Genomic DNA, 14,233 nt, shown 5'->3' on the forward strand with positions numbered 1-14,233 from the left:
TTCCACTTTCCAAGTTCCAAGGGAGTTCTACTCTAGGGTAAGGGCCGACTTCCGGGCCAAACGATTATTTATAGAATCACGACTCGGATTTATTACATGCCTTGCCATCACAATTAATGGATCGTGTGACATGTGAGGTCTCTTTTCTCTTTGTAAAATTAAATGCCGTGTTTGCTTCCTGCAGAAATTGGTGGTTCTGACCTCAGCAAAATGAGAATGGGTGCACTCTAACTCCAACCTCAAGTACATTTTCAAAATCATTCTTTCTTTCAGAACTTTTAGAAGTGCTGCTGTGGTTAACCCGTTATGGACTTATAAACCAACCGTTAGAGTTTTTAAGTCTCGAGGACTTTTTTGTGGCTTGCTTGCCGATACTCATGGGTTAACTTATTCTTATGTTTATTTAAAAAAAGTTAGAATGCTTTAAATTAATTTAAAATTTTAAATACATAGGCCTATGTGGCTAGCATCATATTCACAACGGACCGATACTATGGATTTTAACTGATACGGGCCGATCCGGTTCCATTTTAATAACACTGTTTCCTGCTGAACACGCGTCTCATATGTGAGCATAGGTAGGTATGGGACTTTAACGACTTGTGCAATTGATGGCAAGACATTAAGAGCTGGTGATGAACAGGATTACCATCGTACCCATATTTTATATATTTCTCATCCCTCAAGCGTCGCCCTTCGTTCATGTCTGTGTTGTGATATTTTTCTCTTCTTTGTTTTCTCTTGTGCTCTTCCATCATGGAAAGTGCGCAAGAAAACAACTGCATGGAAGAGAACGGAGTGGAGAAAAAGAGATTGGGATTGCTCAGGGTGAAGGTTGATCAAGAAGATCCAGGTGCTAAGGTGAATACTTTATTCTTCTTTTACCTCTGTTTACCTTCCAGGCCGATGGAGTTCGTGAACTAGGCTTCTGTAAATCGTTTTTGGGAGGAAATACCGTTTTCTTTTTCCTCATGAGATTTCACAAGGTGGGTTGTCTGAAAAAGAAGGGCTTGTGAATTACTTCAATCATTCTCTTCTTTTCTAGGGGTTTTGTTCGAGACCCAATATATAGTGATCAGAAGTTCGTCGCGCGTAGGGCTCTCCTTTTAAGGGGTTTAAGACAGAATGGTTTGCATTCCATCAAAATCAAAATGTATTATAATGATTTGTAAGGGAAAGAAAGAGGCAGTTTTTCTTCTCGAAGCAGATCCCATAGGCAACAAAAATTTTGGCATCTCATTATAGATTTTTAAACCCAAATTGTTCTCAAGCAGAGTTTTCAACAACGGCAGACAGCCGTGGATTTCTTTTTGGGGAGCAGCACCTAGAAATTTCTGTATCTCCAAATGAACTGCTGAAGCCAAGCTAGACACTGTAAACCTGTGGAAGCATATGGAAACAGTACTTGGTATGTTGCTTTCTGCTAGAAGAAACATGGCTTCTTTTCTTTTCCCTTTTTTTTTTCTCTTTTTCTTCCTGACATTCTTTTAAAAGTTTCCTTTTGTCGGGCTGGTCATTTCAAACTGGTTTTTTAAAATTTTGTCGTTGATTAGAAAAGTGCTGGTTTCAGAGAGATACTCACGTTCATATTGGAGAAGGCAAAGGAGATGCACATTCACTCCCACAGACGGCTGTTTATTGCTTGTTCTCCATCTCCCTCTCTCTCTCAAAGAGAGATAAGCAACAAGCGCGTGAAATGTTGTCCTTTTTTTTTCCAGATTCCTTGTTTCTTACCAAACATACTACGCACGTCTTTATCTTAGATCTACTAAAAATCTATATATGATATATATGTATCTAGAGGATTTTTTAGATGGAAAAATCGTTGGTGTATTTAGCATTAGGCCAACATGATTGGACTGACGCCTCGATGACAGAAGGATTTCATCTCCATTTGTTCGGCTCTCACATCTCAACTAAATTCACGTCTGACAGGTTGCTACGATATAACAATGTGTGAATGGCCAACGATGTGGGTGATGTGTTTAGCATAGGTGGCCACGATCGAACGGAGATCCCAATGATGGAACTTCATTACTCACATGTATGTTTTAAATATTCAAGCTCATGGTTTGATTAGTATGATTAGTACATAGACCGTAATTGTTTTTTATTTGAATAAGAAAGTTGGAGCCTGGGATTAGTCAGACACCTACCAATGGTGACATTTCTCCTGTACTGGTCGGGCCACTAGTTCAGCTAGATCAGTTATGAATCTGTAGAAGCCACGGTCATATTTAATTTTATAAAAGTGACAATTAAAAAACTAAACTTAAAATTTTTAAAATATTAAAAACAATAAAAAATTAGTGAATGGCACTGGGCTTATCGTTCGATCCGATTGCATAAAATTTAAAAAAGGTTTTCTTTTCACGGGCAGGGCTTAGATGATTTGATGCTGAGAAGATTTCTCCGAGCACGTGATCTGAACGTCGAGAAAGCTGCTTCCTTATTGTTGAGGTATCTAAAATGGCGGCGGTCGTTCGTTCCCAGGGGCTTCATATCCGAGGATGAGATACGGAATGAGATTGCCAAGGAGAAGATGTTCTTGCAGGGAGTTGACAAGAAGGAGAGGCCCATCATGGTTGCGCTAGGAGTGAGGCACACTTACTATGACCGTGATCTGGAAGAATTTAAACGTAAGGCCCTCTCCTTATGTCATGCTTCTTAATTCTTTAATTGCTGATGTTGACGAGAACTTTGTTTTCCTTTGTGCCTTGTAATTTTAGAAAAAAATGTCCATTATCTTTTACAGAGATTCAGCTATTAATTAGCCTGCCTATTTGTTTGAATGCACTTCAAGTGTGTAAGTACACACTTGACCGATAAGCTTTTTCTTTTTCCTCTTTCAAGTTTCAACAACGCAATATATGTCAAGTATGAGAAATGTTATTAATTTCTTCAAGGTTTGCAGGTTATCTCGTGTATGGCATTGACAAGATATGCGCTAGGTAAGATTCTCAGTTTGACACCTCATTTTTATTCTTTGGACTCCTATTGTAGATTTTCAAGGTCATTCACAAAGAAACCTTGTGTGTATGTTTGGCCAGGTAAGATACTCCGTTTTACACCTCATTGTGGAATTTTAAGGTCATTCACTTGTGTATGCGTGTGTGTGTGTGTGTATATATAGAGAGATTGAATATGCAGATGACAAATGTTGCATGATAAACAAAAATCAAACATTCATTGTTGAAAGCAGTATAAAAATTTTTGTGAGTAATTTACGTATTTCAGAAGACGGTGAAAATTATTTTTTAATATTTAGTCTTTATTTTTTATATATCTTTCGGACTTCCATGAGGAAGAAGGCTGTACAAAGTGTTTTAAATGCACCACATTAAATTGATCACAATTTGGTGTCAGGCTGCTCCATTTTCCCAACTACCCGTTGTGCATTCAATGACGTCTGTTATTTATTTATTTATTTTCCTTTTTCGCCTTTTTGTTTCTCGAATGCTTTATTTATCGAGTAATAATATGCATTTGTGTGAATGAATTAATAGTTAATAATTTTGTTTTAAATTTCAACGATAAATTACTAAAAGAAGTTAAAACATTTGTAAAACGCTGTGCCTGGATCAATTTGCAGCATGAAGGAAGGTCAAGAGAAGTTTGTAGTAATTGGAGATTTGGAAGGCTGGGGCTACGCTAACTGTGACTTCAGAGCCCACCTTGCAGCTGTAGAGATGATGCAGGTCTCTCTCTCTTTCTTTCACTATCTTGTTATATATATATATATATGCATATAACTAGCTACCAAACTTGATCGGAATCATTTAAGTTGTCAATCCAATGATATTGAATAGTGGAAAGTCTTACAAATAAGACAAGTTTTTTTCACGAGTCGAAATATCTTTCGAAGGATGAGAAGGAAAGAGGAAATGGATAAACAAGCAAGTTTCTTTAAACGAAATTCCTTGTATTTTATGGGGTATTTTGAACTCTTAAAAAATAGCTTCTCTTTAACTTAATTTTCATCGTTTGATCTCTTTGAAATCAGAATTTAGATGATTCTTATTCTTGGTATGTGAAGGTCCAGTTGCTACTTTATTTTTTTCCCTATGTATGTCTATCAAATTGAAAATACAGGAACTAAACTAAAATGCATACATATTTCTAGGTTTAAATCAAACTATATAAATGCTGATAAGTTTAAGGCCATTTAACTTTTAAAACTTTATAAGATTTGATTTATGCATCTACTTTGATTCATTTGGAGATTGAAATTAACATGTGAATTGTGACCAACAGTGTGTGGTGTTTGATTGGTGAAATAAAATTACGCAGGATTATTACCCAGAGAGGCTTGCAAAAGTGTACCTGCTTCATGCCCCTTACATCTTCTGGACTGCCTGGAAGCTTGTCTACCCTTTCATCGACAGTAACACTCGGAAAAAGGTAAATCCTACCCTTCAAACTTCTAGGTATTATATTTGTTTTTTTTTTATGAATCAATAAAAAATAATATACATCTAAAAATGAAGGAATATGTAAAATTTATTAAAGTTAAATAACTTTAAATTTAAAATTAATGAAAATGAATAGTGTGTGTGAAACGTGGCATCTTCATATCGGCCGATCGATGAAATCGATCGAATGGATTTTAAAATAATAATAATAAAGAAAAATGACAGGAAAAAATACATGATAATAAAGAGAATTTAATGTCGCACGATATTTACTTGCTCGCAGATTGTTTTCGTGGAAAACAAGCGTTTGAAAGAGACGTTGTTGGAAGACATTGATGAGGGTCAACTTCCGGAGCGATACGGCGGAAAACTCCCCCTTGTTCCCATCTACAAGTAGGGTCGCAAGTGGTTCGGATTTGGTTTGACTGAATTTTAGTGTATTTTACTGTATCAGATCCGACCCGATTGTGACCTTACCCAGAAGGCAGACTCTCTCTCTCTCTCTTTCTCTCTCTCATATAATTATATTGATAATTGTAATGTCACACTCAAACAATTTAAGTCTCTAAATTATTAGTAACGATCTTGGTCATGTCTGATATATTATTTTTTTTGTAAGTTTATTGGCTTATTGAAAATGCAGCAGCCAATTTATTTTCAGTGTATAATTAGATAAAGGCGTTCCAAAAGCATGGTTAGTCTCTTTTAATGCTATGGGCTCATAACAAGAGACAAGCAAAACTAGACCGAGGCCAGGCCTTACCTGCTGGGTCCCAACCAGTTCATCGGGTTGGCTCAGTTAGGGACCCAGTTGCAGCTGAACTGTCTCTCATTAAGGCTCGGTAGCTGGACTCGTATTTGGATGGTTCATTTGCTGGGGAATCCACGTTGATGTGATTTTTTATTTAGTGTTTTAAATTTCAATTTTTTATTTTTTAAATTTCAGTCGTTGATATTTTTCATGGGATTGTTCAGTTTTATTTTTCTATAGTCTTCGATTTTGGGCATCCAAATAAGCTAGTTAAGACGAAAAATTTTATATTTTGAAGTATAAACATGATAGGTTTATAATTATAGATATAGGTATACATATACATATAAATATACATACATGTATACAAGCTATCTGAGATTGACAACCCTCAATGTTCAACTCTTGACATTATTTGGTTAAACGAGCTGAAACTCTTGACAACCTCTCACTGTGCCAACTCGTTTGATTCTTCCTTTTTGATACATTCGAAAGAAAGGCCTACTAGATCTTGGGAGGAATAATTGAATTGAAAATGAAATGAAAGGGTTGATTTTTCTTTTCTTACGTGGGGGGAAGTGCATGCATTAGGCTTAGAGGCATGCACATGATCGTTTTCGGGTTTTTAAACGGCGATGTTTTGTATGAGTATAAAGTCAAAAGTTGTTTTTTTGTAGGGAAAAAATTGAAAATTTTAGTAAATTTTAAACCAATTAATCCTTTGGCTTGAATAAAAAAGGTGGTCAAAATCTGGAAAATAAAATTTAATTAATTGAAAAAAATTGGTAATTAAAACTATAGAAAAAATGAGAAAACGAGGAAAAAAAACATGAAAATGAACAAAATGCAAAAAAAAAGGAATAAAAAACCTTTGTTTTCCTTTCGAGGTTTTTTTCACCTTTTTTTTTTGCTGACCAGCTTTTAACATTTTAAATGTGTTTTAATAATACGTGTTTTTTGCGGCTACGATCGGTGATTGGCTGCCTACCATCCTTTCATTTGTCAATGAATTCTTAACACCGAAATAATTATAGTTAATATAGTAAAGTCACATCATGTGCAATAGATTAAGTATGTAATTAGACATTGAAAGTAAAATTGGTGTCTTTTCATATGTTTAATATTTAAAATTATGTTTGTTTGGACTACAAAAATAAAAAGGAAATGACATAATTTATATTACTTTAAAGTAATACCGCTGCATCAAAGGATGAAAAATGAGAAAGGGACATCGTGAATGGTGGTAAAAAGATGGACAAAGAAAAGAAAAGAGGAACATGAAAAACCTTCTTTGTGATGGTTTATGTGAATGGTAAAAAGAAACTCTCGATCAAAGACATTACGCAGTTTATGCATGCATTGAGAGACAGAAAAAACATATTTGGTAGAAAGCAAGCAAAATGTCTTTTATTTCCTTTGCATTATTTTCATTTATTTCTTTTCTTTTCCTCTCCTTGTAATCAAAGAAGCTTTTTACTTTTCTTTCTTTTTTTTATTATTAATTAATCAACTAACAAAGGATTGATAGTTTTTTTCATCCCTTTTCTTCATTTTCCCTCTATCCAAACAAGGAGTTGATGTCTTAATCCATCGTCTAGTATTAGTTTTTATATTTTTTTTCAATGTCGTTCTCTTAACCATTTATCTACATTAGATGTGACCATGATTAGATGGCTAATGATCTTAATGATTAAGAGTCGTGATTCGCTCACTATATAATAATAATAATAAATAATAATAAAGAGGAGAACTGAAGTCTGCCCGCTGTTTGATAGTCAAAAGTTTAAAAACTATAACTAAGAAAACATGAACTGTTGCTAAATCATTATAAAGTGTTGCATTATTATAAACCGTTGCTATACTTTTTAGGGACGGTTTTGCGACCCCGATGGCCGACGGGCAGGGCTTTGGACCTGGCTCGTTTCACTGGAGGGAAATTCGAAAATCCTTTCCTCTCTGCCTCGGAGATCCTCTCTATTCTCAGCGCCCCCCTCCCTCCTTCTCTCTCTCTCCAACTCCGGCTTCCATTCACAGCAGTCGCACCTCCAGGTTTTCTCACAGAGAGAGAGAGGACGGAGGGCGAAGACTTCCATGTGACTGTGACGCATGATGTGCAGGTTGTCGCCCGGAGAGACCGAGAACCTGCTCTGCGTTATCTGCGCCAGCCCTACGCATGCCTCCCCACCACCCGACCACACCTCTTTCCTTGCTTGGAACTGCCTTGACTTCTTCCCCGTTGCGTTCCATAGGCAGGCTGCTGTGCCCACCCTGACCGCGCCGTCCGACGGTCTTCTTGCCGCAGTTCGGGCCACCCAGGCCGATGAGTCGCTCTTGGGGAAGGAGGAAGCGAGGAAGAGGCAGGAGCTCATGACCGGGAACGCGGCGGTGGCTTGGATCAGTGACCCCACCTCCAGCCAATATTTCTGGCTCCGCCACGGGGAGGAGGAGAAAGAGAGGAAGAAGGGGAAAGGGCGGGAGCAAGTCGGGGAGGAACCCGTTGCGAGGAAGATTCCGCTGTGCCTTATGCCTGCAGTTGCTGGAGTGGCCCGTTACCGTAAATTTACTTCGACCACCACCACCATCACTTTCATCTTCGTCTTCATAGTTTCTCGACGAAGTCGATAATGGCCCCCAAAGCCACCATCACCGCTTTCCTCCAGCCAATAATGATGGCGACTATCGTCAGCTTTATCCTTACAGTTTCAACATCACTTCTTAACTCTTCGAAGTCGTTTGCGTCCATGAAAATAACTGAATGGCCATCGGAAAATTTCTTTTGGGTAATTACTGCCATCATAGTCGCAGTTGACAACTCTTAATACCTCCACTAATGTCACCGTTATTGCTTGTTGATGCTTCTCTTTAGCTAACTGATGTCCAGTACCAAGTCTATCATCATGGTGCTTTTCTGTTTGTTCTGTAAAATGTTGGATGGTTCACAGTGTGAGTATCTTTCAGCACACCATCATCGTTGCCTTTATTTGATTGTCACGAATGGAGACTTCCGGTTCATCATCTTCCTCTTCATCACAAAGGTTTTTCTTAAATTTCACGCTTATGATCGTTATCTCATTAGTTGATCATGCCCACTATCGTGACTGGAGCGTTTTTACTTATTTATTTGTATAATTATAGACCGCTTTAACGCTTGCATAACGATAATCAATATCATTGCCATGGCTGTTTTCTAGGAAATATGCCCATTTGCTCTGTTCTCTCACCATCTTCTTGGGGCCTTTATCCCCACCGTAGCCTCCGCAACGTTCTTTATTGTATTTTATTTCCCTATGGTTAACGTTTATTCCCTTGTTTGACAGTAACACTAGCGCCATCCATATCTTCTTTCATGGCTATGGCAGACGAATCTTCATTTACATGCGAGTAGTCAACATGATGGCCCTAACTGTTCTTCCTTTGGTAATATGAGCACCTGCTATATTCCCCGTCCCAATTAGCTCATCCTTAATCTTTTTGCTATTATTTATTTCATTATTTAACCATTTTATTACGTGGTCGTAGTCAACATCATGGATATGATATAGTGTGGCCACTAGTTCGTCATGCTCACCATTATCACTCCAATGGTTTTACTGTTCTATATTGTTAGCGGTGGGAGTGATTTGAGTGGCAACAAGAGGAAACAAGGAACAATCAGTTGATCAGAAAGGTGAAAAATTGAGTGAGCCTTTGTGTAAGCTGTCATAAAGGCTGTCCTATTCGCTTTGTCAGGTGAACCATTCTTCATTTCCAGGTTGCAATTTTTCTTGCTCTACTTCTTAGTCCTAAGTCCTAAGTCCTAACTCATTTACCATGTTGGTTCAAATCCTTGAAACATGAGTTGAGTTTTCTATCTGTGTCGAAATGATTAAACATGGTGTGGGTATACTATTATGCTCTTAACGCAGCTCAATTCAGGTCTGGGTTCCAGGCGAGACAAAACTATAGACTGCTTAGCCAATTTAGAGAAACTTCTTTTTTTGTAAATGTCCATACTTCGAAACTACGGCGGCATTTTATTCTTTGCATGTACTTCTTCTCAAAGTAAAATATTATCTGAATGTATATAATATCGTTATCCCTTAACCCATATTTTCTAAAATTTCAGAGTTGTACCTGTAACCATATTTACCTTTATGTCATATAACCTATGTTATCTTTGATTTTCTGATTTTTCTTATGCCATATTAGATAAAGTTATCTAATTAGTGTTGCATTAGTATGGTCATAATATTGCAAATGAAAGAAGTAGTGCTTACTAGTATTGTTCTTAATTATTCCGTGGTTCAAGGATGGTTTGAACTTTGATCTAACTTCCTTATGAGATGGACGAAGTTCATCTAATCAGTATAACTGACGAGGGACCTTTTTCCTTTAGAAAATTGTGCGTGTCTCCCTAAGTTCCAGTGGCTTAGGTAACTACAGTCCCAAGGACAAAATAAAACATGTTCTTGCGAGACCTTAAAAGAGGCCCTCTCCTGTAGAGATGCGATCTTCATGAATTTCTGATACTTGTGCCCGGAAAATATAATTTGTTTTTGGTGATATGCTGCACAATATCACCTGCTCATTACTGTTTTTTTTCCTAATACAGTTCAGGGTTTCAAGGTCTTCGGACTCTTGTTTGTTGCATGTGATGATGAACATGTCAATATGCACGATGGACTAGGTTGGGATTATTTTGTTTTTCCCTTTAATTGTTATAGTTACGTATGAAGCCCTTTAACTGTTTAAACTCTTGGTACTTGCTTTCTTGGCGGTGAGCAAGTTTTATGTCTCGAACTTCTGTGTTTTAGATTGGTCTACATAGAGTTAATAAAAACCTACCTCTGTATTTGTCAGTCTTCATTTGATTTGAGGAACCGGCAAGTTGAAAGTCTAATTAAATTATATTGCCTTCTGTGTTACTGTTAATCAATAGGTTGGTTTCGTTCTTGTAATTGTAGGAACATATTGACAGATTGATGGCACTAGCTAGCTAGTGAGCCATAGCATCTCAATCTTTTCATCACAAGATGTTGTAGTGAGAGGAGGTAATTAATGTGTGAATTAAACAAGTTGATGATGATATTTTGTTTTCCAAGGCTCAAGTTCATTGTTTAAGATAGGTGCAATGCGAGTTTAAATTTGCTGTATTAATCCATTGAATCTAGATGAGACAAGGAGAGCTTGTGGGGGAGAACTGTTCATGGGTTACGTTTTTAGTTTATTAATCAGCGATGTGCGTGGTGATTGTCCTAGGCCGTTGCCACCTATCAAAGAGCTGTAGGCAGAAACTGACTTCACAGAAAGGGAAAGTCCATCAGGGAACTGGGAGGTCTGCTCATGATATCTTGTTTCATTGTTGTTGGATGTTACAACACGAGGGTAATGCATAAGACTATGCGTAGGAAGGAAAAGTTTAGTTCTGGAAGAAGCCTCCACCTCCAAGAAGGCAGCAACTTGGTCTTGGAATTGGTGAATATGGATGCAAGGCTAGAAAGCTAAATCATAGCAATAAACATAGAAAGTTCCCCTTAGGTCTATCTACTACTCTTACATTCACTGGAAAACCCTTGAGTGTAATCCAAGGATATGAAAATAGGATATAGAATCATTTTTATCAAGTCTATGTTTTTCAAAACGGAGTTGTTAGGAGTCTATCTTGATTTGATGCTTTATTGATTTCTCCTAAAATGTGATAGTTTTATTGCCTTTTAGTTGACACTTTGCACTGTAAATGAACTTCTTGTCTTATTCTGCGATAAGTTTAAGCTGGTTTGTAGCCTAAGTGGCTACTAATTATGAAATTCATTTGTTCATGTTCTTCCAGTGAGATTGTCCTCTGATTTTAGTATGCTCTGAGTTCCATTTTCTATGTTAATCTTTTGACCTGATAGACTTTGCAAATTTGAAGCTGTTAACTTGTTACCTTTGTTGTGACTGCTGCCTGGAGGTTATGACTCTTCCAGTTATGACCCTATGGTCATTGCTTCTGCAAGGCCTGCCTTCAAGTTGCTTTTCCACCGATCAGAGAGAGAAGTTCTATGGATGGGCGTAGCCTAAGAACTCAAAAAACCATCAGATATCACCCTACATGCAAACAGTGCATTGGTGAAATCTTTCAGTTTCAGGATCCGAAGGTACAATGTGAACAAAGATTTGTGTTGTGCATGCTAACTGGGGCAACATGTGATCTGCGGTCTCCTTTTCTTTTAACGTACATGCTTGGTTTAGTTGCTGTTACTAGATCTGCCTCGAGTATTGATTCTTCTAAAAACATTTGTAATTCTTTTCATTTCAGCCGAAACTCATTGAGCGTCTGCGACCTTTTAGGTTAACCTAAATCTCCAAACCATGATTAAGAAAATTCAGAAGGGATCAGGTGAGAATGTGGTAGAATCATGCAAAATTGATGCAAACAAACTGCAAGATTATGAAGAAGAATCTGGTCAAAATGTTCATTTTGAGTTGAAGGCTGAAGTAGAGAATGCTGCAATTCGAGAGAGAGCAAGCTTGCGGATGAGGAAAATCTGATTGATGAAACGAAAGTCTTTGGCCCAATAAAGGAGCGCAAAATAATCTGCAAATGGAATCAAGGCTAAGCAAATACAAAATTGAGGGAAACCATGGTTCTCCTTCTAGCCGCATACTTGTTCAGTCTGATGGAGATATTGATTATTAGTACTCTTTCCCAAAGCTTCCAAAAGTTTTTGGTACACTAGATGCTATATACATCAAAGCAGTTTTTGGGACCTTACAAAGAAAATTATTGGGATCAGTGGTTTTTCATGAACCAAAGGCTTGATTCGAGTGATAAGATCTGGACAAGCTAAATTTTGACATGTCACCTGATTTGGTACAAAGAACCATAGTTCTTTAAAGAAACACATGATGCAAGAATTGCTGAGATAGAAGGAAAAGAAAAAACTAGTAAGAAAATTACAAAGCATGTTTATCCATTGCTGTAGTCATTGTTACTATGTGGATGGGCTAAGCAGAATAAAAAGCATGTTTTACCCAACACTGTTTACTGCTAATTTGTGGATGGCCTGTAATAATTGTGTATAGAATTATCTGAGGGTTGGTTTCGAATCAGGTCAGTGCCACGAGAAGGCAAAATACTCTGTGTTTACGTATTTTATCTCCCGAAACTTGGTAAAAACCAGACCACTTGGGTAGAAAGGCAAAAACCAAGCCTATGCTCATAACCACTGGCGATGCTGCAAGAGTTGTCGCCGGCACCAGCAGGGGAGGTGACGGCTTCCTCTTGCAAAAAAAAAACAAAAGGGCCCTACAGTGCAATTTATATTTGAGTTGAGAGGCGGTTGTTGCGGAGGATGGCCCGATGGGGACGTCCCTTGCCTACTGGCCTGGCGGGGTATCACCATGGGTTGCCGGTGACGTCCTGTTGGGACCATCAGGCAATTTTTTTAGCCGGGCAGGCCGCCACCGTCCTTTTTTCAAGTAGGAGGGGCGACTGCCTCCCCGATGCAAAAAGAGAAAAAACAGTTGCCTATGTGCAGAGGCTGTTGCTTTCCCTCTGCAGCGACGCGATGTCGGGAGGGGGGCGTTCGCCTCCCCTGGTGGTGGTCACAGAGTGTTAGGCTCCCTAACACGATATGAGCTTTGTTTCTTTGAAATGAAAGGAGGAGCGTCACGATCGGACGCTCGATATTGGGTGTAGGCGCTATGCCAGTTTGTAGAAATGTCAAATGAATTAGATATATCTTTAATTCGAATATTCATATATTGAAATCCGAATAAAGAAAAATAATATTTGAATCTAAAATTTGATTTTACAATATGAATCTTATCTAAATCTGAATTTTGCATTCATATCTAAATTTAAACCTGACTTTAAGCTGAATCTAGTAGATGTTTAAAATGTAAGGGAATATGACATGTGATAGTTATTTAAAACTAAATCTTATCTGAATCTTATCAGATATCTATGTATATTCGAATTTGATTCTAATTTCTTTTTAAATCTAAATTTGATCTGATTTTTAAGTGGATATTAATTTTTTGCATGTCCGATTTTCTTTGAATGGTTTAGTCAATGTTTTATTTTAATCGAATATGTTGACATCTCTATATAAAAAATAAATAATAATAATAAAGATGATCTCATATGCGGTGGTTTCCTGTTGGTAGCACCAATCATAAAAAAAAAATAAAAAAAAATGTGTGTTCCTTTCGCTCACCCATGACATGAATTTGTATCAAATCTAAACCGACACACTCTATTCTGCATCTTAACCCTATTCTGTACCTTAACCGGAACTTTCAAGTTTTTGTTCTATCTGAAGAATATATTCTTGGTTATCTTCTGAATTGATTGGTGAAGAACTATGTTCTGCTGTCACTTCAGCTCAGAAGAATTTTTCACCTCCATGCACGTGAATCTGTTCACATTAACGTGGGCGGTATTCAAAAGCTGCTCGTTTATTCTCGAAGTTTGGTTTGATATGACTATCTTTTGAGCGAGTGCGTGAGTGTGTTCTCGCATGCCCCGTCTGTTTTTGCAAAGAAGTCGTATTCTAAACATTTCTAAGCACATTATACAAGACATAATTGTATGCATTTTTTACTCTGCGAATTACTTGTTCGTGAATTTTATGCTTTTGACCTCATAAAGGAAAATACGATATTACGTTTGCGAGATTTCCAACAAATTGGGTAGTGATTTTTCTTCGAGAACACATTAAGCAAGGTCAGTTGCTTACTTCCATTCTAGTTTCTGCTTATAGTTAAGTAAAATTTACTTATGTTTGATGATGCAAACCATAGATTCTCTTAGAGAGGCCAAAATAAGGTGGATTCAGCTTACAAGATAAATTTAGAAATGCCACTCTTCTCTTGTGTCCTTATTGGCATGTTAATTATTGGTGAATCATATGCTAAATTGTAAAGTTTTGATCCAGATACATGCGGAGATGCTACTCTTATCTTGTGCCTTTATTGTCTTGTTAATTGTTGGTGAATGATATGCCAAATTGTAAAGTTCTGATTATGCTGAATCGTTATTGGTAAGCTATGTCTAGACAATCTTGGAAGCCTTTTTTAAGCAAACATTATTGAGGATATGGTG

General features: G+C 37.4%; 1 protein-coding gene across 2 annotated transcripts; it reads left to right on the top strand.

Moving 5' to 3' along the window:
* Positions 1 to 649: 649 nt before the first annotated feature.
* On the top strand, positions 650 to 4,992 carry LOC116257325 (uncharacterized). 2 transcript variants are annotated; one of them, XM_031633940.2, is made up of 6 exons: positions 650 to 861; positions 2,381 to 2,639; positions 2,915 to 2,951; positions 3,593 to 3,698; positions 4,291 to 4,401; positions 4,696 to 4,992. In XM_031633940.2, exons 1-6 carry the CDS (start codon positions 757 to 759, stop codon positions 4,807 to 4,809), a joined length of 732 nt encoding a protein of 243 aa, XP_031489800.1. In that variant the 5' UTR covers positions 650 to 756; the 3' UTR covers positions 4,810 to 4,992. The 2 variants fall into 2 exon arrangements, with proteins under 2 accessions (XP_031489800.1, XP_049934599.1); XM_050078642.1 differs by lacking the exon at positions 650 to 861 and adding an exon at positions 1,934 to 2,044.
* The last annotated feature ends 9,241 nt before the right edge of the window (positions 4,993 to 14,233 follow it).

The sequence above is a fragment of the Nymphaea colorata genome, chromosome 7 (assembly GCF_008831285.2).
Source record: "Nymphaea colorata isolate Beijing-Zhang1983 chromosome 7, ASM883128v2, whole genome shotgun sequence".
NCBI classification, from domain to species: domain Eukaryota; kingdom Viridiplantae; phylum Streptophyta; class Magnoliopsida; order Nymphaeales; family Nymphaeaceae; genus Nymphaea; species Nymphaea colorata.

What these genes read in the sequence shown, in the direction of transcription:
- LOC116257325 (XM_031633940.2), top strand. Translation starts at nt 757, where the DNA reads ATGGAAAGTGCGCAAGAAAACAACTGCATGGAAGAGAACGGAGTGGAG. An exon ending in AAGAAGATCCAGGTGCTAAG is followed by an intron (nt 862 to 2,380) that starts GTGAATACTTTA and finishes TTTCACGGGCAG; the next exon opens with GGCTTAGATGATTTGATGCT. An exon ending in CAGCTGTAGAGATGATGCAG is followed by an intron (nt 3,699 to 4,290) that starts GTCTCTCTCTCT and finishes AAAATTACGCAG; the next exon opens with GATTATTACCCAGAGAGGCT.